Source organism: Rosa chinensis, unplaced genomic scaffold (genome assembly GCF_002994745.2).
Source record: "Rosa chinensis cultivar Old Blush unplaced genomic scaffold, RchiOBHm-V2 RchiOBHmChr0c39, whole genome shotgun sequence".
Taxonomy (NCBI): Eukaryota; Viridiplantae; Streptophyta; class Magnoliopsida; order Rosales; family Rosaceae; genus Rosa; species Rosa chinensis.
In genome coordinates, this window is record NW_020126848.1 from 72251 (window position 1) to 97974 (window position 25724).

The 25724-nt window shown below is 36.6% G+C and overlaps 2 protein-coding genes, 1 long non-coding RNA gene and 1 pseudogene across 3 annotated transcripts; 3 read left to right on the forward strand and 1 right to left on the reverse strand.

Moving 5' to 3' along the window:
- Positions 1-9181: 9181 nt before the first annotated feature.
- Positions 9182-11404, forward strand: LOC112181409 (receptor-like protein 34). Its single transcript, XM_024319762.2, has one exon. It carries the CDS (start codon positions 9182-9184, stop codon positions 11402-11404), a length of 2223 nt encoding a protein of 740 aa, XP_024175530.2.
- Positions 11405-12039: 635 nt separating this feature from the next.
- On the reverse strand, positions 12040-15190 carry LOC112181406 (annotated as a pseudogene).
- A 4327-nt stretch (positions 15191-19517) lies between these two features.
- LOC121050908 lies at positions 19518-19851 on the forward strand. The gene is made up of 2 exons (XR_005804312.1): positions 19518-19717; positions 19800-19851. It is a non-coding gene; the product is annotated as an uncharacterized LOC121050908 (long non-coding RNA).
- A 174-nt stretch (positions 19852-20025) lies between these two features.
- LOC112181410 lies at positions 20026-23434 on the forward strand. The gene is made up of 7 exons (XM_040512337.1): positions 20026-20035; positions 20836-20845; positions 21146-21182; positions 21290-21374; positions 21699-21787; positions 22767-22878; positions 23017-23434. The coding sequence occupies exons 1-7, from the start codon at positions 20026-20028 to the stop codon at positions 23181-23183; spliced, it is 510 nt and encodes a 169-aa protein (XP_040368271.1). The 3' UTR covers positions 23184-23434.
- Positions 23435-25724: the final 2290 nt, after the last annotated feature.

Genomic DNA, 25724 nt, shown 5'->3' on the forward strand with positions numbered 1-25724 from the left:
AAAAAATTACATACAAGTGTTCTTTTAAAACTTTAATTAGTCACAAGGCCATCTTATATTTGCCCTTCCACCTTATCTAAACGAGCTGAAATGTTCTGCTCCACACATTCTCTCTCCTCTCTCTCTCTCTCTCTCTCTCTCTCTTCTCTACTCTCTCTCTCCTCTCTCTCTCTCTCTCTCTCTCTCTCTCTCTCTCTCTCCCCCCTTCAGTCCTTCACAAACCACACGACACCGTTGCCTCTCTCTCTCCCCTTCCCAAACCCACACGACGCCGTTGCAAACCTCAGACCTCACAAGCTCCCTAGCAAAACATCTGATCATCAACGGCAAGCAATTTGAGCTAACCCGAAACATCTGGTTCTCCACAAAGCAGGTAAACCTTCGGATCTTGGATCGCGGCTGCAGTGGATTGAGCTTAGATTGAGGTCAGGAGATCCGTTGTTTCGGTTAACGGCGAGAACGAGGTCTGTTGTACTCGTGGTCGAACGCAGTTGAACGCCAGCGAGTCCAAAGCGTAGCGCAGCCGTAGTCTAGAAGCTTCAGCGATCTGAGGTCGTGGATCCGGACGATGACCTTCGACGACCAGAAGCCTAGAACCTCCGGTCTCCACTCTGTAACTTGATTCGGTGAATTCTGGCACTGTTATCCTTGATTTCGTATTAACAAATCACCAGATTAGTCATGTTGTGATTGAATTTGTTCCATTTTGATTGAATTGTTCTAGTTTGAAATTGTTTCATAATTGTATGATAGAATGAGAATTGTTGAAGTTCTGTTAAGAAGGATTGTCATTTTGTTCTGGTATAGATGGATGAAAGTGATGATTACTTTATCAAGTTCTTGAGTTGTGTATGTTTGAAGTTGAAATCAGAGTAATTTGATTCAAGTAGTGGACATTTTCAATTTATATTTAATTGATGTTTCATAGTAGCTTCTGTATTGGTTGAGAACAAATTTCTTAGTCATTGTGAGTAGCGTTATTAGTCTTAATTTAAGGGATTAGCTTTTGTGTTACTTGGTAGTAGATTTTGTTATTGGTGAGATAGATTTGTTGTTTGTTTGAGTAGCTTTTGACATTATTGAGAGTAACTTTTGTTGTTGATTAGAGCAGCTTTTGTTGGCGTGATCGTAGTTTTTGTTGTTGGTAAAGTAGTTTTTGGAGTTGGTAAGAGTAGTTTTAGTAGTTGTTGAGAGTAGATTTTGTTATTTGTGAGAGCAGCTTTCTGATGTTGGTGATAATAGTTTTTGTTGTTGGTAAGCGTAGCTTTTATTCTTGGTAAGAATATCTTTTGTTGTTGACGAGAGTAGTTTTTAGTGTTGGTGACATAGCTTTTATGACGCGGGCGGAAGTAACTCTAGGTTTACAAGCAATAAACCTAAAACAAAGATTCTGGAGTCCACCAGAGATAAAAGAGAAAACTCTCAATTTTGATTGATAAATGATAAAGATCGTTCTGGCAGCCATTTAAGGTTGCTTATATATGGGAAAAGAAACCCTAGGGCGACTAACAATGAAACCCTAAAGCCCACGGATTAAAACAACAAATCCAAATAAACTAGAAAACCTAAAATAAAAAGAATGTAAAACTAACATAAAATATTAAATCACGAATCGGATAATTAAGACGATACATTTTGGCTTAAATCTGATAGGGCTCACTAAAGTGAGTCTTGAAGATCTCGTCGTTCCCATTCTGGAAATGTATCATGCGTTCAAACGGACATTCTGGCCAAAAGTTAGTCAAATCTGATTCAAAATCAAAACCTGACTTTTCGCACGAGAAACCCGAAAAGTCCAAAACCAAATCTTCTTGAATATTCCAGCGGCTAGTAACCTGATTACGTGTGAGTTACCTATTTTCCAATCACTTCTTGATTCTACAACCGCTTCTTTACTTTTATGGTTTTCGGCTAAACTGGGTCCATTCTCGTCCTACATCATTTTATCTTATTCGTTGAAACTCTCACTGGAGTAGCTTTTGTTGTTGTTAAGAGTATCTTTTGTGGTTAATGAGAGTAGCTTATACTATTGATGACAGTAGCTTTCTTACTTCGTCGGAAATCTCCTCGAGTAGTTTTTGTTGCTGGTGAGAGTAACTTTTGGTGTGGTGACAGTAGATTTTATTATCTCACCGAAGGTTGTCGAAAATCTCAGGAGTAGTTTTTGTTGCTGGTGACAGTAGTTTTTGTGACTCTCTGGAGGTCACCGGAAATCTCACCAGAGTACTTTTGTTGCTAGTGATAGTACCTTTTGTTGCTAGTGATAGTAGCTTTTGTGACTCCGCCGGAGGTTACCGGAAATCTCATCAGAGTAGCTTTTGTTGCTAGTCACAGTAGCTTTTGTGGTCGCCGGAGTTCGCTAGAAGTTGGCCGAAGGTCGGCCGGAGACCGTCGGAGTTTGCTGGAAGTTGGTCGGAGACCCGCAGAGTTGACCTGAGACCTCACCGGAGGAGAGAGAAAATGATTGTTGACTTTTTACTATAGTGGCATTTCTGTAATATGTTAATTTTATATCTAAAAATAACATCTTTTTTTAATCAAGTGGGCTTATGAGGGAAAAAACTAATTTGTGACCTATGGCTAAAAAAACATTTAAAGATGCACTTATATGTAATTAACCCTAAAAAAAAACAATGTGCTTGAAACATTGTATGAACTGATATTCAATCTTCATTTAAGATATTAAAAGCTCCCTTATTATAGTGTGCAAAAAATTGTATGTAGCATAAATAGAAATTAGAAAGCAAGCTTTAATGTCGAACTATAGAAGTAGTGAATGTCGAAGAGGATTGACAGAAATTATAAAAGCTTACTAGGAAAGAGATTGATAATTTGATATATTGCGCACGAAAGGTTATTCAGAACATTTGTGGACATGGGAGACATCTATGAAGCAAGTCTTTTGTCACACAACATTTCTGGACAAACGTGAGCATTTGATTACCTTTACCATAGAAATTCAACACCCCCCCCCCCCCCAAAAAAAAGTCTACACAAAAATGAAAATCCAACAGAGGGTATATTCCTCGTTCCAATACATTATCCAGTTAATTACTAAAGAATCCGACCCTCCCAATTAGAAACAAGCAAACAGATTATTGTTTAAAATTGTTTATCTTTATATTGATCGTTTTGACAGACATGAGGCTAATGAGACTAACTGTCTAAGATTTGGGTCATGAGCATTTCATTCTCAACAAGTAGAAATTTCAAGCTTCTTGGGATAAAAGATAAGTCTCTCTAGAACACTTTTTAACAACATTTTTACGCCAATCATAAGTATCGGTGAAAATGATGAGTATTCCTCGCTATTACGATAATGAAGCAATTTACAAGACCTTCATGGCATCAAGACTTGGTCACCGGTCACAATTCAAGCGTCAATCTGACACCATTTCCAAATGAAATTGGAGAAATACAAGCGTCTGAACTAGCTTAGATATATCCATGGATATGTCAGCAGGAGACACAACTCCATGATCAACCTGAAGATGAACATGACAGTGAAATATTGTAAGGTAGAGAAATACTGTATAAAATATATAAATTGGTTACTACAGCAACATAAAGAACGGAGTTTTTAATCGACAAAACCCAAAACCTTATTTACTTTTTTACATTTTTGGAACATTCAATGATATTGAGCCATGACTATACTAATCCTAACCTTACTCCAACTCTCCCCCAAGGACTTAAAAATGATAGGCTTTCATTGGCGAGCATACACAACAGATCATTATCCTATTAATTGGTCGAAAGAGAAGAAAGCATGGCTGACATTCTAGTTGCGTGTTTCGATCATATAGGAGATGTCCAGACAAGGAAATGTGAAAACCAAGTCAGAATGCAACTTGAAACTGATGGGTCATGTATTAGTAATTCTGACATAAAGGTGTTGAAGTTGAACGCCAATATCTCAAACATAATGGAATACTAGAAAATGTAGCAAAGTATACATACCGATGATGCAGATACAGATTTAATTAATGAGAGGTTGTATCCCTTATATCAGCAACCGTCTCAGCCATTTGAACACGGGATAACCTGTCTGGTCCACCAACATTCAGTAGCGATTTCTATGCTTAGCCTGTGCAAAAATTTCCATGAATATCAGTAGTTCAGTACTATGAAATACAAGTGAAAGTACTTCTCAATAGGAAGTAGAAAATAACAGTAGTCTCCTGATAGCCCACAAACAAAAACATTCAACCAAAAAGAAATATATTGCAGTCATGATTATAGAAACTTCATACCTGATATCCATGTCTTGGACAAAGCAAGGATGATTGGTACGACGTCCTTTACATAAACAGGGCATCGAAACTCATCATGAATGATAAATGGTTCTTATTTGATCATATGGGTTTCTAAAGCTCATCCTTAAAATATCTCTTCACACTCACCCCTGAATGAGTTGAGATCTGAAATTCAACCACCCCTTCAGAGAAATTTACTTGCAGCCTAAATTATATTATACTCAGTTTTAGCTCCAAAGTGTTTCATCTTTTGACATCCAAAATTCTCAGTCTGATAAGTCATACAGCATTACCAGCTCAAAACAGTCCCACTCCAATCCTTAAAAATCAATCATCCTACACCAACTCGCAAACCAAAAGTAACTTTCAAACAGATAAGGTCCCAAAAAAACCCAATTCCAAGTCTTTCTGGAAATCATGGATACAGACTAGTTGCCTAATCAATATTTCAATTGTCAATAATGTCTTTCAAAGTTGCCCATTCATCCATGACATTCCACACAATGCCTGGCATGGTTCCTTTTATGCACCTGCCGCCGCTGAATGGGGTTATGTGTGAGCCACCCGATTCAGGTCGGACGAATGGCCGCTAAGGAGCTGCAAGCACCGTAACTGTTAACATTAGTCGTTATCAGTGCTGGGGTCTGTGAGCAGCGTGGGAAGGAGAAGACTCCGCTGCTTGAGGGTTGGTAACCGGGCATTGTGGAGTACACCAGCTAGGTGGAGAGGTAGATGGTTCTGGACTTCAAACGTTGGGAAAGCAGTAGTGATGATAGTAAGGGGTCCGTGTAGTTTGAAATGAAAAGAATGAAAACATACACAACATTGAAAATTAGTAAAAATGAAAGGGAGTGTGAGGAGTAATAGAGAATGCGAACAGCACTACCCAAAAGTAAAACCATTTCTAGTATTAAGTTTCTGACACTGGTAGCTTGTTGTAGATATTGAAAGCATTTGTGATGGCAAAAGATTTATCTTCAAATGAAAGTACAACAACTAGGAGCAAAGTCCGTCCTCCAGATGATCTTAACCGCAGGTATAATGGGTACGACATCCAGGTTAGAGCATCATCGCTTTCTGAGAATTCTATATACCAGCATCTTCTAAATTCTCTTCAAAACATTATTCAAATTCCAATTTTGATTGGCTGCTACCACCAAATTTTAGTTGTTCATCTACTTCAAGATTTCAGTCACTACATTAACAAAAACTCATCTGTAGAACAAGATGCTACAGTATATTGTAGAACAAGATGACAATGATAAAACACTGACAACCCCAGATCAGCACCCCATTCCCCACAAATCACAACGGAACCTGACTATCACACTAAGTACTATTTAGAAACCACGAAACAATTCTCGATACATGTACTTAATTAGTTATGTACTCATTCCAAGAATCAAAAACCTAACCTCAACTAAAGCAAAACAATATCTAACAGCCTCAGTTTCAGTCGAGCTTAGAGTTCATCTGGCCCTAATTCACAATCCAAAACCCAATCTTCACCTACAACCAAGAATATGAAACTTTACCATCTCTTAGGTTCTACATTTCTAAAACAGAAATCCAAAGCCGAAACAAAAGAGAAAGGAGTTTCGGTGAGGTGAACGAACCTCGAGCTCGGCAGATTTCATGGCGATGGGAATGCAGATGAGGAAGACTCCGAACATGGCGAAGGCCGTGTTGCGCTTCCAGTGCTGGGCCTGCAGTAGGGCCCACCGCTCATGCTCCACACCTTCGCCTGAGTCCCGCCGTGGGCCCCCTCGCCGTGCCGCATGTTCGCCTCTCCCATTTGCTCCGATCACCAACTCTCTTTCTCGTCACATCAGAACAAAAAAGATCAGAAACAGTGAAACCCTAATTGGGTCTTGAGTAGAAGTAGTGGAAACGAAATTGGGAATGGGAATTGAAGGAAGGTTTAGTTCTAGAGAACATGCTTTGACTTCAACATGTTTCTAATTAATAAAGTTGAGGTTTAGTTCACCATGTTTCTCATTATGAAGTCTATGTTTATATGTTTGGAGGCCTATTTAGTATGCGTTCTAGGTCTAATACTTGATTGTTTGATGCCTGATCAATAGTTGAATTCCTCAAATATCTAAACAAGCGATCGGTAGTTTTGACTAGTGAGTAACAAAACCCTAAGTTTGGCAAGGCACTAATTATTTGTGATGCCTAGTGGTTTCCAACTCTTTTCAAACGTAATGATCTATGCATTTAAATCTAATAAATAACCTAGCAATGTCCTTCTGGCCAATTTTTGTTCGTTCGAAAGTTTTTTTGGTACAATTTGAACTTCACCTAGTTGACTCTCTGATTTTGGAAACCTTTGATTCTTTGAAACCTTCCGTCTTCATGTCTCACATATGTGAACACATTATATTGTAGCAATTCGAGCTCAGCAACAGCAGTAGTAACTGATCCTCGGCATTTCTATAAATATTGGCAGAATAAATATTAGAATTTAAATGATGTATTATGGAGCTTTTAATTATTGACAAGGTATGAAATTGAAAGAAATATATCCCTAGATTATATATATCCTCTACATTAGTCAAAGAAAATGATCGTTAGAAACTACTAAGAAGAGGATGAGAAGGAAAGTGAACAACAGTGTAGGATGGCAAATCCCCAGCGGGCGGAGCTCCATTGGATACCACCCCTAATGGGGGAGAATTTGGGGACAAATGGGGAATGGGGATGGGGATCCCCAATCCCGCTATCTAAGATTGGGGATGGGGCGGGGATGGTATTGTGATCTCCATCCCCAAACCCGCCCCAATAATATAAATATTAACTGTATAATTTAATTTATTTTTATAATATAAATCATAAATATATTATTACTACTTACTTTAATGATTTTGATTTTACACTCACTAAATATGATTCATGAATTTAATCATGTTTTAAATTTATTTGTTGTAGATTTGATTTTAAAAGGCAATATGAGAAAAATTATTTTATTTATTAATTCTTATTGGGGATTTGGGGCGGGTTTGGAGGCTTAGTCCTCAGTGGGGATGAGGACGGAGAATCCCCAATATATTTTTATTGGGGATTAGGGCAGGGATGGGGTAGAGAATGACCCTGGGGATGAGGATGGTCCACAACCCGCCCCATTGCCATGCCTAAGCAGGTGTGTGAATGCATGACAATGGACATGCAGTTTTAATATAAGTAAACTGTAAGAGGATTCGAAATTACCCTGGATATTTCTCTGTGTTCTACAAAGATCACGATATCATCACCGCATCACAAACAATTTGAGTCATTATCTTCGATCAGTAAGAATTATTAAAGTAGCCGACAATTTGTAGCCTGTATTTACAAGCAGTGGAACACATATACTATAGTAATAGAAGGTAAAGAGGTCGTATTGAACTGGCTAGTTTCTATGAATTTCAACAACTGGTCATATGCTATCATCAGTGAAAATGAGAGATGATAATGCGAAAAAACTTCACATCATAAAATCAAGCACAAATTCCATTCAAAATTTTACATGATAACATGAAGCAAGCATATTAATTGCAAAATCACCTGAAATCAAATTCAAGGAGCATACACTACAATCATAAAGGCATTAGCTTTTCCACAAAGAGTAACACTTTTGGAAGTAATCAACTATTTTAAGAAATTAATGTATGAGAATCCCCTAAAACTGTCACATAAATTATTGGGCGAAAATAAATGGGTTTTTAGCGGGCGGTTAACGGGTCATGGACTGAATTGCCAGGCCTACACATAATATTCACTTCAAACACAAAGTCCGGGCAATTGACTTGACATATATAGCAGTTTTCCGAAAACAACCTCTGAACCAATTTCAAGATGTTACACAATTTAATGCTAAAGCTTTCCCACAGTTGGGTACAATTGCAATTGGCTATACCTTTATACGTTTCTTTGCATTAGATCGAATGATTAAAAACTATGTTTCTTATAGATTCTTCTGTAGGTTCCTCTGATAGTGGAATTTTATCTTTTAATTGTGTGATTTAAAAATTTTCGACTTCAATTAGACAGTGCAGTTCAAGTTGGCGCCCAGAGAAGCGAGTGTCAGCGTCTTCGTCAGTGTGAATTTGGTTCAAAGCATACCTCAGTGTGAATTTGATTCTCGGGGCCGGGTCTTCGTCAGCCCAGGTCTTCGTTCACTTTGCCTGAAGCATGCTTCACTCCAAGATAGACTCTCAGGGTCATTGTCGGCCCAAGTCTTCGTCGACTTAGGCCACAGTACAGAACACTTCAAAACGACCACAAATCTCATGGAGGAGTTTGCCAATTCCACTCTATAAAAGCCACCATAACCATTAAGAGTTGTTCACTTAACCTCAGCCAAAATGAAAACTTTGCTACATTTCTTCCTTTTCTTGATCACACTCTGGGTCAGTATCATCATCCCAGCAGTTCATAGCCAGTGTATTAAAAACCAGCAACTATCACTACTCCAATTCAAGAAAGGCCTCGTGTTCAATCATTCCACCAAGCTTATTTCTTGGAATGCAAGTACTGATTGTTGTTCCTGGGTCGGCATCACCTGCAGCCGTAATGGGCATGTTCTGGGTCTTGACATAAGCTTCGAACATATCTCAGTTAATTCCAGCAGTCTCTTCCATCTTCATTATCTTCAATCTTTATCCGTAATTAAGTTGGATGGGAACAATATCTCTGCACCAGTTCCAGGATTCTTTGCCAACTTTTCAAACTTGACTATCTTGAGTCTCCAGGGATGCAACTTGCATGGAACATTTCCCAAAGAGATCTTTCAGTTACCTTCTCTACAAAGTATTGACCTTTCATATAATCAGCAACTTGATGGTTCCTTGCCAGAATTCCCAAGGAATGGATCTCTTCGGAACCTGCATCTAAGCTGGACAAAATTTTCAGGGTTATTGCCAAATTCTATTGGCAACCTCAAAATGTTGTCCACCATAGATATTGACGCTTGCGAGTTCACCGGACCGATGCCCAAGTCAATGACAAACCTTACACAATTGGTTTCTTTGTCGATGTCTTTTAACAAGTTGGAAGGTTCAATTCCGTCATTCAGTGGGGCCAATAATGTGGGCGACATAGACCTTTCCTACAATGGTCTAACAGGTACTATTAATTCCACTCACTGGAGAAACCTTACTAAGCTATCCTCTCTCATTTTGAGCTCTAATAAGCTCAATGGGAATATCCCAGCATCTCTGTTTTCCCTAAACCTAAGCCCAACGGGTCTTCTAGATCTTTCTGGCAATCAATTCTCTGGTCCATTCCCTGAAACTTCAAATGTGTCTTCCTACTTGCCGAATGGTCTTAATCTTAGAGTTGATTTCAGTAGCAATAATCTAGAAGGGCCGATACCTATGTCTATCTTTAGCTTGCGAGGTCTTAAAACTCTAGATCTTTCTTCAAATAATTTAAGTGGCTCGTTTCCTCTTGATGGTCTACACCAGCTGAGAAATCTTTCTGAACTTGATCTTTCACACAATAACTTGTTTCTTACCCATGATTATACCAATTTCTCATATTCCTCATTTTCTCAACTATCTAAGCTGAGCTTGGCGTCATTGAAATTGAGAACATTTCCTAATTTCTTGAGGAATCGATCTAACTTGATAGGATTGGACCTTTCAGATAACCAGATAAATGGCAAGATACCCAACTGGATTTGGAGTTTAAGTAATCTTGAGTCCCTGAACCTTTCTTGCAATTCCCTAGATTCTCTAAATGTTCATTCAATCAATATCACTAATCTAGATAACCTTGACCTTCATTCCAATCAGTTTCATGGGCAAATCCCAAATTTTCAGCCACCTTGCTATCTCTATTATCTAGATTTCTCAAAGAATTATTTCAGCTCTATCATACCGAGTACCATTGGAGATGTGCTTCTTAGTATTGGAATCTTTTCGCTTTCTAGCAATAACCTCAATGGGATCATTCCAGAATCATTATGCAATTCACCGTATCTTACCATTCTTGATCTGTCCAATAATTCATTGAGTGGCACGATTCCCCAGTGCTTGACTACAATGAGCTCGCTTGCAGTACTCAATTTGAGGAGAAACAATCTTACAAATGTTGATGAATTCTCTCATAATTGCAGTTTAAAGAAACTAGACATCAGTGGAAATCATATTCAAGGCCAGTTTCTAAAATCTCTTGTGAACTGCACCCAGTTAGAGATTTTAAACCTTGGAAACAATCTGATAACAGAACCATTTCCATGCTTTTTGAGGAACATATCCACGTTGAGTGTTCTTGTCTTGCGGTCCAATAAATTTTTTGGGCACATTGGTTGTCGCAAGACTAATGGCACTTGGCCAGTACTTCGAATGATAGACCTAGCTCACAACAATTTTAGTGGAGAAATACCTGGAAGAGATTTGACAACTTGGCAGGCCATGAGGACTAGTAAAGGTGATGCCCCATTGAATATCAGTAACCTTCAATGGTTGTATGCTGGAGCTTCTTTTCAAGAAGATACAATCATGGTTACCAACAAAGGTTCTGAGATGGAGCTGGTGAATGTTTTAACACTCTTCACCTCGATTGATTTCTCATGCAACAAGTTCAACGGATCAATACCGGAGGAAATTGGAGAACTCAAATCATTATATGCCCTCAACTTGTCCAACAATGCTTTCACAGGTGCACTTCCATCATCATTAGGTAACTTGAGTGAGCTAGAGTCTTTGGACCTCTCGAAAAATAAACTGAGCGGTCAAATCCCACTGGAGCTTACAAAACTCACTTTCCTTGCATTCTTGAATCTCTCATATAATCAATTGGTCGGGAGGATACCAAGCGGTGCTCAATTTTCAACATTTGATGCAGCTTCCTTCGAAGGTAACAAAGGATTATGGGGGCCTCCTTTAACAGCAGATAATAACACAGGCTTCTCACCACCAAAGCAGGAAGGCAACCATTCAAATTTGGGACATGAAATTGATTGGGATATTATCTGTCCTGAAATTGGATTTACATGTGGGTTTGGGATTGCCATCGGGTCACTTTTGTTCTGCAAGAGATGGAGGAAATGGTATTACAGAGCTATGTATAACATGCTTCTAAAGATATTCCCTCAGCTGGAACGAAGATTTGGTCATCATAGGAGACATGTTTATGTACATCAGAGATACTGGAGACGTTGAAATGGTTGTGAAGAGCAATGCACCTGACTTGTTGCTGGCCTCTGTTTTCTAATAAGGACTTAGATTTGTGCTCTGTTTCTGTGTATTTTCCTGTAAGTTAGACTCACTCTTTCAATTTGTAACACATAATAAATTTGTGGCAAACTTGCTCAATATTTGCCTGTGATGTGTGGAGAGAATGTGCTCGAACTTTCATATTTGTAACTTGTTTTCCTATGTGTGTTTTGAAGTTGTACTGAATTACAATGAACTCCATATTTAATAGATATTCTAATTCTAAAAAAGCTGGTGAAGAAGAACTGACGGAATGACATTGAGATCTGGGGCCAAGACAGCTTTTGCAGATGTCAAAATTGTATGAACTGATATTCAATCATGCATTTAAAAATATACAAAGCTCTCTTATTATAGTTTATGAAAACTTGTATCTAGCATTGAAAGAAAGCTTTAATGTCGAACTATATAAGTATTGAATGTCTATTTCTCGTTCCCACCACATTATTCAGTTAATTACTTTTGAAAAATTACTAAAGAATTTTAGTAATACGCCCCTCTTGATTAGTAACAAGCAAACATCTTTTTGCTTCAAAATATTGTCGTAGAGACAGACATGAGGCTAATGAGACAATCAGTAATTGTCTAAGATTTGGGTCATGAGCATTTTCATTCTGAAACTAATAGAAATGAAATTCATAATAATACAATTGAAGCTTCTTGGGATAAAAGACAGTTTCTCTAGAACACCTTAACAACACTTTTACAATCAAGTATGGGTGAAATTGATGGGTACTCCTCAGTATTACAATGAGGAAGCAATTTACAAGATCGTCATGGCATCAAGACTTGATCACTGGTCACAGTTCAAGCGTCAATCTGACACCATCTCGAAATGAAATAGGAGAAATACCAAGCGTCTGAACTAGCTTAGTTATATCCATGGATATGTCAGCAGGAGACATTAAGATGAACATGACAGTGAAATATTGTCAGGTACAGGAATACTGTATAAATAAATAAATTGACTACTGAGGCAACATAAAGAACAAGGTTCTTTAATCGACAAAAGCCAAAACCTTATTTTATTTATTTACATTTTTGGAACATAAAGAACAAGGTTTTCTAATCGACAAAAGCCAAAACCTTATTTTATATATTTACCCTAAGAACATTCAACTATCCTAATCCTAACCCTTATTCCAACTCCACTCCAAGGAGCTTAAAAATGATAGGCATTCGTTGGTGAGCATACACAATTGATCATTATCCTATTAATTGGTAGAAAGAGGAGAAAGTATATGGCTGGACATTGTAGTTGCATGTTTCAATCATATAGGAGATGTCCAGACAACGGCAAAGTGAAAACCAAGTGAGAATGCAACTTGAAAATGATAGGTCATGTATTAGTAATTCTGATATAAAGGTGTTGAAGTTGAACGCCAGTATCTCAAACATAATAGAACACTAGAAATGTAGCAAAGTATCATACCGATGATGCAGATACAGATTTAATTAATGAGAGGTTGTATCCCCTTATATCAGCAACTGTCTCAGCCATTTGAACACGGGATACCCTGTCCAGTCCACCAACATTCAGTAGCAAATTTCTTTGCTTAGCCTCTGCAAAAATTTCCATGAATATTAGTACGATGAAGATACAAGTGAAAGTACTTCTCAATAGGAAGTAGAAAATAACAGTAGTCTCATGATAGCCCACGACAAACACATTTAACCAAAAAGAAACATATTGCAGGCATTAGTTTACAAACTTCATACCTGATATCCATGTCTTGGACAAAGCAAGTATGATTGCTATGACATCCTTTACATACACAGGGCATCGAAACTCATCATGAAAGAATTCGGTTGTATTTCCTTTGGAGAGGACACCATCAACCCACTACATCAATTGCAAGTATCACTAATTTGAACAAAGTAAAGTAGCCTAGATCCAATTTCAATTTTTCATATGGTCTCCAAGCTAATCTGCCAACAAAGTGGCAATAGTACAATTTTAATGTCTGTTATCTCTTTTGCAAACCTGAATCGGAAGAGATTTTGAAACCGGTGAGATTGTCTGTGGCCCAAAGATGATACTGCTTCTCAAAATTGCAAAGTTCGAGCATTTCTCAGTAATGAACTGCTCAGCTGCCACTTTGATTTCCCATAAACATTTACTGGTACAACTTCATCATCTTCCTTGTAAAAAGACTTCACCCCTTCATAAACTGATGGGAATTCACATCAGTCCCCGTCTACAAATAGCTATTTAGCAATTTGTATCCAACAATTTGTACGCTCAAGTTAATTCATACAACAATTTGTATCGTCCTTTCCTTTATCTTATTTACCTCAACTGTAGACCAACAGGGGTCTTTAACAATTAATAGTAAATAATGTAATTAAAAGTCTAAATCTCTATCTCAAGTACTTGAGAAAGTTTATTGGATGGCAATAGCCAAGTAATAACTATGTGCTGTTGTAGTTCTTATCAGTTTCTCTTGTTTGCTTTTATTGATCCATCTTTACTCAGTAACTGAACTAGGAATATGAACAAATTACAGTATACGAAACAATTAAGAGTCAGTTACCTTGATCAGTTGACAAATGGATCAGTAGATAATTACTCTCTTCTAAGCTTGATAACCAATTAACAAGAGAAGATGGCACATTAACTGACATAGCTGCTGCAGGATCCATTTCACAGGCACGATGAACCGATAGTGCAGCACAGTTTACTACCACATCAGGCTGGGAATTCAAATCACACCTCTCAGCGCTTAAAGTTGTTTACTTGAACAACAATATCAAATCGCATACCAGAAGACAAGTTCTTTTAGCACTTAAGATATTGTAGGTTTCCCTAAACAACTAATGGCATTTGTACACATCTCAACTCAAAATTGAACAAAAGGATAGCAATCATCCATTCATCCATATAAAAAGAAAACAAACCCATGCAAGCTAGATCATTGCAGTTAAGTTACATACATCAGGTTGGGAATTCAACTGAATAAACCTCTCAGCACTTAAAAGTTGCTTACTTGATTGTTTTAGCATGTTCAGAGATTTTAAGTTCCCCTAACCACATTACAGAACCATACTAATGCACACGTCTCAACTCCGAAAAACGGAACTAAAGAATAGCAATTATCTAATACAACAACAAAACAAAACCCATTAAAGCTACTACATTGCAGTTAAGGTACAAACCCAACAGCAGAACAGGGCAGTATGGCATTCAAAAAACTCAAACCCAGTAAACAAAATTGATCTTTCCACAAAACCCATTACTCCAAATCATAGCACCAACATTATAAAATCACTAATCACAATCAACATATACAAGAAATTGCTTAATAGGGTGAGAACTGACCGGACCAAACTGATGAGAAATGGCTTCAAATCCATTGCCAGACTTCAAATCCACAGAGAAAGGCAGCACACTAGGAAATGCATTGAGCAAAGCTTGGGGAGGAGGACTTGAGTGGTGGGTAAATGCCAGATCTCAAGGAGTGGTTTCTTGAATCTCTGAAAAGCCTTGCAATACATGCTGTCCCAAGTAACCTGTGCCTCCAACTATCAAAACTCTCTTCCTACTCATCCTATTTGCTTTGTGTGTGGAACTGTGGGAGATTTAGGAGTGAATCTGATTTGGGTTTTGTTTGGGGTGGTAGGAAGAGGTTCAGATCGATGGGTTTAGGGGTTATGAGGAAATTTCTGTTGGCAGTGTCACTTGTTTGAGAGACCCATTAGTTTCCGGTGTGTTTCACGCATTTGGTTTTAGAGCCAAACATAACAAAAAATCTTTAGCTCCTTATTTTTTTTTTTAGAATAAAAGTGCGAGAAGTTTTAAATACACACCCTTAATTATTTAATACACACTCCTTACTCAATACACATACCATTTAATTACTTATTCTAATATTTTACTAAATACACAACCCAAATTACCTAAAATATCCATAATCTAAAAAACCATGAAATACACTATTATTTAACTACATTAAGGCTACTATTTAATTTGATTAGTATATATTAACACTTTGGTACCCCAATTTAAAGTCATTCTACACTTTGGTACCTCATCTTCTAAATATATCACTTTGATACCTCAACTTATTATTTATGCATAAGATTCATACATGCCGTTAATAACACCGTTAACTCAAGTGTTATGTAGCTTTTTTTGTACAAAAGTGTTATGTAGCTTTTTTTGTAAAAAATGTATGTTATGTTTTGTATGAGTATTTCGTCAATTTATGTTTTTCCACCAAAAATTCCATGGGAGATGATCTAAAATTCCTTTTTTTTTGCTGAAAATAAATCTGTCATCAAGGAAAATATTATATTTGGGTTTATGGAAGATCAATTTAGGTTATTGTACTGGAAATTTTGACTTATTGTTATGATCCCAAGAAACATATAATTAAAATGAGAAGAGGTGAGGGATTTATCATTTTCAGCCTGCTAACTCACAAATAGAGATTGATTTGGATAAGAGCAAATTGTCTACTAGCTTTATTAATTGTTGATTCTATGTCATTATTTTAGCTCTTCAAATGTAATTTGTTGGGTAGATACTAGTTTTCTTTCAAGTTTAGGGTTTGAGTCTTTCCCCTTTTAATTGAAGAACTCTTCAGACAAAGAAGGAAAAATGCTTGTTCAATTCATTATACATAATCAATTTCAATACAATCAATAGCAGATTGTCTCCAATAGAGTTGTAGAAATTGCTTGAAACTTTAGTATTTATGGTTGTTGTAGTTATTTGCTTACTCTTTAAATATAGATCCATGGTTATTTGGTTTCATTGGCAATGAAGAAAGATGTAGTAATTTGTTTGTGTTTTTGTTTTTAATAAAAAAATATGAATTAATGGAGTGAGTTTTATTAGATGGCAAATAACATGAGATTTTGGTGGGAAAATAAAATTGACGAAAATACCCACGATAGAAAGCCACATGTCACTTGAGTTAACGGTGTTATTAACGGCGTGTATGAATCTTATGCATAAATAATAAGTTGAGGTATCAAAGTGATATATTTAGAAGATGAGGTACCAAAGTGTAGAATGACTTTAAGTTGGGTACTGTTTGTGATTTTCCCAATCTGATTTGGTTTTGTTTGGGGTGGTAGGAAGAGTTCAGATCGATGGGTTTAGGGGTTATGAGGAAATTTATTGGCAGTGTCACTTGTTTGAGAGACCCATTAGTTTCCGGTGTGTTTCACGCATTTGGTTTTAGAGCCAAGATAACAAAAAATCATGTGTATGCTAAAGAGCTCCCTTTTTTTTTTTTTTTTTTTTTGAAATAAAGAGCGAATTATTTAATACACACTCCTTACTCAATACACCTACCATTTAATTACTCATTCTAATATTTTACTAAATACATAACCCAAATTACCTAAAATATCCATAATCTAAAAAACCATGAAATACACTATTATTAACTACATTAAGGCTACTATTTAATTTGATTAGTATATATTAACATATTAGTATTTTATAATTGACCATATTAATTACTTGTGTTAGTTATTGAGAAATCCATAAAGAATTATTATTGTTCCCTCCAAATAGATGCTTAGAAATAGGTTTGTATTATTTAAGTTCTCATCCACCAAATACCATATTGATCAAGTATAAAATTTTGAGTCGAACATTCAACCAAGACTGTATCACTAGTTTCTCCACAATGGCGGAACTATGAAATTGTCATTGGATGGTCAAACAAATTAACAATTACAAACTTTTATACCTGTGATTTTTATATTAGATAATAAATTGACTAATCATAACTTAAAAAAAAAAAAACTAAAAATGGGAGTCAAGCGATTTGTTTAAAAATATTTAATGCCATTGATTTTGAAATTTCTAAATGATATGGTTTCTCACCCCATTTAATTACAATTTTATTTAAGGAAAATTTAAATTAGATGGTTCTAAACTTTATTTTGTTTTAAATGAGGATGCATGTATAGAAATTATTGTGTTTATAATATAGAATCATATAAGAAGATATGATTATTATATTATTATTTTTCTCCTAATATATAGATGTCTATTTTGGTCATTTAATCTACCTATAAAATCTTATTTGAAATATAAAATAATAGGGATGTGTATTAAGTAGTTGGGGTGTGTATTTAAAATTTCTCTAAAAGAGCTCTTTTGGAATTTTTGAGTATTGGAATATAACACACTTTATTAGAATTGGAGACTTACTCTCATTCAATTTAATGCCCAATTTTTTTTTTTTTTTTTTTGGATAATTCATTTTATCCAGAAATCACTTGTATTGTGCCCACTTGCACCAAGAAGTTTGTATTGTGTCAATTGACACAAATCTTAGAGGAAAAGACCTATAAGGGTAGTCTTTTCTAAAATAATGCCTAAGAGATCCTATGCTGACTTTTGAGTCTACCTTTACCTTTTCTTAAGAAAACCTGTTCATACTTTTGACAGAAACAAAACTAGCCTTCAACATGCCCAAGTTTTTCACCTAACGGCCACTTGCCTAGCGGTTACTATAACAGGCGGAATCACTGCTGCTTATTTCTACCTTAAGCTAAGGCAAAATTTCTTAAAAAAAAAAAAAAACAGAAAGTTTAAACCTAAAAAGTACAAGAGTAAGGCCAACAACAGTTATGAACAAACATTTTAAATATTGCAGAAATATTGACAAGCTGGATGAGCAATCCGAAATTATTTATTCAAACATAATTACAGACTAAAACTCAGAGCCTCATGCTTAGGTAAAAAGCTGTTTAGCTATCCATGAGCCTGATTTACAGGTACTTGGAAAGAAAGTACTTCCACACTAGACAGAAAGGAAAGAGCACACTACTACTAAGGCTTTCTTACTCCATGTTGCCAGACTACTGAGTAAACTTGAGAAACTCTTCCATTAATATCCTCCTTTTTCTGTTTCTCTTAGCTTTGTTCAATTGTTCTCATAATTCCTTCTGGTGCTGCATCACTATGAATTTTCAGTTTTCACATAAGCATGTTGCGCATTGGTATGCTGATTATAGGTGCGTGTAGATGCACGATGTCTTCCATGTTGGCAAATCCTATGGCCTTTCGTTACTTTAAACTTGGCATGACCCTAATTTGGTTTGAATCTTTACTTATCCCTATACTCCTGTAAGTTCAGAACTTCAGATTATAACATCTGATATAATAATATTCTCAATGGAACAAATACATTATCCTTCATGATGCCGAATGACTACTTGTCATGTGTATTGGATAGTTGGGCTGCTGTATCATATTCATAAGGTTGAATATGTCCTCAACATGCCTCATACTTTGTATGGAAATTTTTTAGTGACAACAGTATCCCATATTTACGCATATTTGTTCATAGACTGCAAGATTAGTCTTCACTGGTTCTTTGATCATACTAAGAAAAGTGAAAATTTTCTCTGAAAATGTTCCAGAGTGGTGAAAAGCTGTCAAGTTTTATCATGCGGGCAATTTCCAGTGCTGTAGAAGTAGACTCTCCAACTATGCTTCATTCCAATGAATCTCATCAATGTTTCACTACTATTCCAAGATTTGTCTTCACTGAATGTTTTACACGCACACACTGCACGTGCATGACAACTAGATTTACACTTGACACTCTTCATGATTTTCTGGTTCAGATTTCTTGCATGATAATGAAATTGTCCAATAGTCTGTCCTTTTGATGCTCTTTGTGCTCAAATGGTCGCTAGCACTACTAGAATAATGTCATTAGACATCGCCACTATTAAATCGGTCAGGATTGCACCTGATGTTAAAAATCGTGCTAACATCAGTTTGTGAAAAAACCGATTTCTATTGTTATTGTAGACATCAGTCACCAACTGAAACGATGAGAAAAGTTTCATTGGAAAAATTTTAAAAAACGTGGAGGGACTAAGTTGAAATTTTCAGATACGCGGGGGACCAAAATATTCATTTCCCCAACACTTAGAATTTTTTCACTTTGTTTAAAACTTACAAACCCTAATTACTAACTCTCACTTTGGACTCCAGCGCGCGCCCTCCTTCTTCGCGTCGACCTCGATCTCCAACCTGACCCGCCCGAGCTCGTTCTCAGACCTGAGAGGCCTTGAGCTCGTTCTCGACCACCACCAACGTAGGTCCTCTCTCTCTTCTCCCCACCACCAATACTGATTTTCTATCCGGCGTTTCATCGTCTTTTTTCTTGTGAAGAGAGAGTGAGATGGGAGCGGAGAAAGCAGAGGCGTCGTTGGATTCGTTGATCACCGGGTTCAACAGTCAGATCTCAGAGCTCCAAGAGCTCGTTATTGCTCGAAATAGTAAGACCCGACCTGATTACCCAATCTTAAATTTATGAACTTTTGATACGGCTCTTATCATCTCACATATTCTTCCAATTAGTGCTCAAGCTCAGATATATGGGTTAATTTCATTTCTGGTGGCTGGAGAAAACTGAAAAAAATTAGGGATCATGTCTCGATTTGTTTCAAGCTTTTCAGAATGAGTCTACGGATTATATATGGTGGCAGGTAAATGGGTCTAGACTTTGTTTATAGCATGATTTTGATGTTTTGGCAGGGATTTGGGTATTTGTTTCTGGTGGCTGCAGAATATTTGGTTCAGGGCGATGGGCTACGGTAATACCACTCTAGATCTGGTTTTTCTTTTGGTATGGGTGTGGAGTGTTAACTTGTTTAATCTTTATTTTGCTGAAATTGGGATTATTGGGATAATTGACTTGAATGGAAATTCTCATTGACTTATTGAATATCCCCTATGGGTTGTTTCTGGTTTTTCAATTTTGTTTGCTTGAAAAAATCTCTCTTGAATGTCTGGGATAGCTTCTGATCAACAAATCTCTCTTGTTTGGCCTTTTTCTTGCAGGACATCTTTATGTAGAAGTACTTCTTTTTGCAGTCATTGTTTTTCTATTCTCCCAGAAAAGTTACAAGCCCCTAAGAAGCCTTTAACAGAGAAGGTTTGTGTGAAAGTTTTATGCCAGTACTTTTTTCTTGTGGAACAATACACTCTGCTTGCGCACCTCCTTTAATTCATTGAACTGCTTTTTATTCGTAACTTAACAAAACAAGGAGTCAGAAGTGTTGAGGCATTGTTGTAAATTGTAATTTGATTATACTTCCTCGTGGGATTTGAAAGAAAAGGTCTGTGTGACCAATTTAGTTGTCAACTTTTGTCTCAATGAATAAAGTTTTTAGGTATGCTACTATTTGCATATCACCACATATGAACTTGCTAAATGTCTAGTTTGATTATATGCTTCTGATTCTTCTGCTTTCTGATATGACATGTATCCTGGATTCTTAACTGAACTTTGCTAGTGTATTGGTACATGTAGGAAATAGATGATCTATGTGAGGAATGGGTTCCTGAACCTCTCATTCCTCCTATCACAGAAGATATGCAGTATGAACCCCAGTGTTGGAAAGGTGAGTGAGCTTAGTCCCTAGCTCTTCATAGACCAATCCATAGTTCAGCTATGCTTTAATTAGATGTTCCTCTTTTTGAATTTTATCAGGGAGGGAGGGGAGAGAGAGGGAGGGAGAGAGAGAGAGAGAGAGAGAGAGACCATTAGCAGTACGTTATTTTTTTTGGAAGAATAAATAATTGGTTATTGCAATTTTCTTCAGTGTTATATCTTGGAGTTAAAATGATGTTGCCTATGGGTAAATATAGAACAGTATATTCCTTGTTCTAAGGGATTTTGCTAATGAGTAGAATTTATTCAGTGCTGCAGGGCCACATACAATAGTCAATGGCAAAGAAGTAGTGAACTTTGCTTCAGCAAATTATCTTGGATTGATAGGACATGAGAAGTTGCTTGTAAGAGATAACTTTTCATATTATTGATGGCAGTAAATTGTTGATTGCAGTCGACGCCATTACTGACTTCACCCCCAAGTGAGGGTAGCTTGACTGACATTTTAGTGAGGAAACCTTCGTCTTCTTCAGCTCCCAGTAAGCTTCTTGTTGACATTTTGTGGTTATGGGTTTTTTCTTCTTCTTATTAATTTCCTGCAAAAAGAGTAAAATTAAGCTATTAAGGATTAGAGCAGTATAAATGTATGAAATTTTTACTGACTAGCTAAATGCCTGGGGTCTACAGCATATTCTATGCTTCAGTATTTTTAATTCTTGAGCTATAAGCACAGCGGTTGAAATTGAATAGGTCCTATGTATTTGTCTTTGCAACATTGTTTCAAGAATTTCGTTGACTCGAAGTGGAAATTGTTTGGTGATGAGGCTGGTTACTCATGAGTCTGCTCTGAATTGTCTATATAGGTATTGTGGATCCAAAAGTGTTACTGGAACTCTTCTCGATGTACCGTGAGTGGCAGGAGGAGAATGTCAAAAAGCTGAGCCAAAAACAGGTTTGTTGTAATAAGTTGCATCAGTGCCTTTTGAATTTTGAGTTTCAACACATAGAACAGATGTTGCAGCACTTCAATTTATTATTTAAGATTATTGGAAGGGTTTCGCAAATGCAAAACTCAAAGTCCAGGAAGAACATTGATTAATTTTAGAATTTAGGGAAGATTTTAGGAGCGTGATTTATATTGATCTTCAGTGTGATGATTCGTGAGTATAAGCGTTAGGTTGTTCTTCAGTGTGGCTTTATGCTCCTCCATCAGGCCAACTTTTAGGTTGATCTGGGTTCACTTTAGATCGTAAACTATTAACATGCAATTAGTTTGGTGAAGGTCCTAATTTCCCAAAAAGACTCGGGGTTAGCTGAGATCATTGTTTTTGTTTTATCACATCTATAATAGGTGGCATATTATGAACTCGTCTAGTTCTTTAGTTTCGTTGATGAGCTGATATAGCTATCTTTTAGTATTATTCATCCTGAATGCTTGTTTAACTGTCTTAGAGATCCATTTAGATGCTCTAGTTAACAACGGAACTGAAGCAAGGGGATCATGGTTAATACTAAAATCAGTTATAAAAAGTAATTGGAAGTGATTGACCTCGTTGAGGGAAATGTTACAATTTAAACTTAAGCTCGTGCTCCTTTTATCTTTTAATAATATAGCCAGCGGGTTTGCTGAACAGGTTCTGCAATCTGTGCATTCATTTAATAGTTGCTCAAAATTGACAGAATTATACCTGTTATTCTCATGTCTTGAAATTAGAAATCTTATGGTTTGGACTTTGGAATGAGTTTTGTCGTTTGCTCTATCTGATAAAGAGCGCCTGTATTTCCTAGAAATTAAGATTTGGGAAAGACTGCATATTGTATTTCCTAGGAATTAAGATTTGGGAAGACTGCATATTGGGAAATTGACTTGCTCTGCCTTCCTTTCTCCCAACGAGAAATATCTAACCATGATTTGATGATAATTGTGGCAGGAAGAGATAGAGAACAAGATAGAAATTGCGGACGCGTTGTCTGTTAAACTTAAGCAACGTTTTAATTATTCAGTGACAGCAATGAAGACATTCTCGCAACATTTATGTGGAGGTAATTATTCTCATCATATATGCAATATAAGTTCTGCGTAGGATCTTTTGCTTTAACAGATGTTGATGGACCTACTGTATGGATAAATGAGTTGTACACCTTTGTAAAATTAACCTATACATTGAAACATGGACACAGTTCATGCACTGCAGGTAGAGATTGGGGAACTTAAAGGAAGGTTGACGGAGGTTATTAGCAACTGTGATGCAGTGTGCAAGAGAATATCCGCAGAAGGACCAGAGTCTCTTCGGTCATCTGTCAAGCCATTAGTTATCTGCACCGCACACCAAGAACACCAATCTTGATTGAGTATTGTGCTGTGATGTGCAGGATTGTCAGGTGTAATGGGGGTTGCTTGTATTCAAGAAGTTGGGAAAGCCAGCCTCTTTTTTGAGTTAGGCTAGCTTTTAATTAACATTTTTGTAGCAATTATGAACAAACATGAATACTAATTGCTAGGCTAGCCTTGTAGTAGGTGAATTGGGGTTTTATTTTGACCATTTTGTAAACTGTTAAGGATGATGATTTCAGATATAATAGCTCAATATTCAAATCACTCTTGTCAACTATCGAAATTGCAATTTATAACAGCAGCTATATATTTTGTGGACATCATCCTCTTTATAGAATGTGATGTCTAGATATAAAGTTGAAATCAGTTTTAACCATTAAAACTGATGTCTAGTAATACAGATACATCAGTTTCAAAATGAAAATCGATGTTACTGAAATATACAGACATCGATTTTTTGTCGAAAACGATATGTTACTGAGTACCAGACATCAGTTCCAAAATGGAAATCGATGTTACTAAAATATACAGACATCGATTTTTTGTCGAAAACGATATGTTACAGAGTACCAGACATCAGTTTCAAAATGGGAACCGATGTCTGTAACAGTACCAGACATCAGTTCCAAAATGGGAACCGATGTCTGTAACAGTATCAGTCATCGGTTCTTAAATCAATAACGATGTTAAAACGCAAACTTGTGTTGTGTAATCTATATGTCTTTAAGCATTAAATACAATAAAATGTGGGTTTAACAATAGTAAAACATGTAAGTTTGTTATCATTTAAACATATTTACATCGATTTATAATTAGGAACCGATGTCTACACGAATACTAGACATCGGCTAAAAACCGATGTCTGCATTTTCCGGATCTTTCTCATCACCCACAAAGACATCGGTTGGGTTTTTGTTTCTCATCGGTTTTTGGCCGATGTCTGGGGCCATAATTCTAGTAGTGTAGCCATCTGTTTTCTATTGCTATCTGTTGCAATTCGAGCCATCTATGATGCATAACAACCTAATCCTGCTTCTTTTTTTTTGGTCATCACTGTAGATGCAGTTGCACTGCAAAATCAAGAATGTCGAAGAACTAGAGCTGCTGATGGAGAAGGAATATGCTTGGTGGGTGTGATTGTTCGAATGCTCATGCCAAAAGTTTTTTCATACCAATTTGAACTTCTCTCATGTTGACATCTCCGATTCAGGAATACCTTTGAAACCTTTCCGTTTTCAGGTCTCACATATGTTCACAACTGGATCAGTCATTCGCACATGTGGAACACCATTAATATTTGCAGCAATTGCAGTTTCAGCAACAGCAGTAGTAGCTTATTCCTTGGCATTTCTATAAATATATGGCAGAATGAAATATCAGAATTTGAATGATGTATTGTGGAGCTCTTAAATTATTGGCAAGGTGTGTGATTTAAAAAAATACAGCCCTAGATTATGGCCTCCTACATTAGTCAAAAGAAAATGATCGATAGAAACTATTAGAAGCTTAGCTAATTAAAGAAGACGATGCGAAGGAAAGTGGACAGCATGACAATGGGACAGTTTTAATATAAGTCAAGGGTAAGAGAATTCGAAATTACCCTGGATATTTCTGTGTGTTCTGCAAAGATCACGATATCATCACAAGCATCGCAAACAATTCAAGCCATATCTTCAGTAGGAATTATTAAAGTAGCTGACAATTGTAGCCTGTAACAAGCAGTGGAACACATATGCTTGAAGATCAAATAGTCGTAGTAAACTGGATCCAGAAATGGAAGGTAAAGAGGTCGTATTGAACCGACTATGTTCTAAAAATTTCAACAACTGGATCATATGCTATCATCAGTGAAAATGAGATGATAATGTGGAAAAACTTCACATCACAAGATCAAGCACAAATTCCATGCAAAACTTTACATGATAACATGAAGCAAGCAATATTAATTGGAGAATCACCTAACGAATCAATTTCAAGGAGCATATACACTACAACCAAAAAGGCATTAGCTTTTCCACAATTAGCAAGACTTTTGGCATCAACTATTTTAAGAAATTAATGTACGAGAATCCCCTGAAACTTCCATAATATTCACTTAACATTCGGGTGATTAATTTAAGTGGCTCGTTTCCTCTTGATGGTCTACACCAGCTGAGATATCTTTTGAACTTCTCAATTTCACACAATAACTTGTTTCTTAGCCATGATCATACTAATTTCTCATTTTCTCATCTATCTATTTTGAGCTTGGTGTCACTGAAATTGAGAACATTTCCTAATTTCTTGAGAAATCAATCTAACTTGCAAAGATTGGACATTTCAGATAACCAGATAAATGGCAAGGTACCCAACTGGATTTGGAGTTTTAGTAATCTTAACTACCTAAATCTTTCTTGCAACTCCTTAGATTCTCTAAAAGTTCCTTCAATCAATCTCAATGGTTTAGAGTACCTTGACCTGCATTCCAATCAATTTCATGGGCAGATCCCAATTTTTCGACCACATTGCTCTGTTTATTATCTAGATTTCCCAAAGAATTATTTCAGTTCTATCA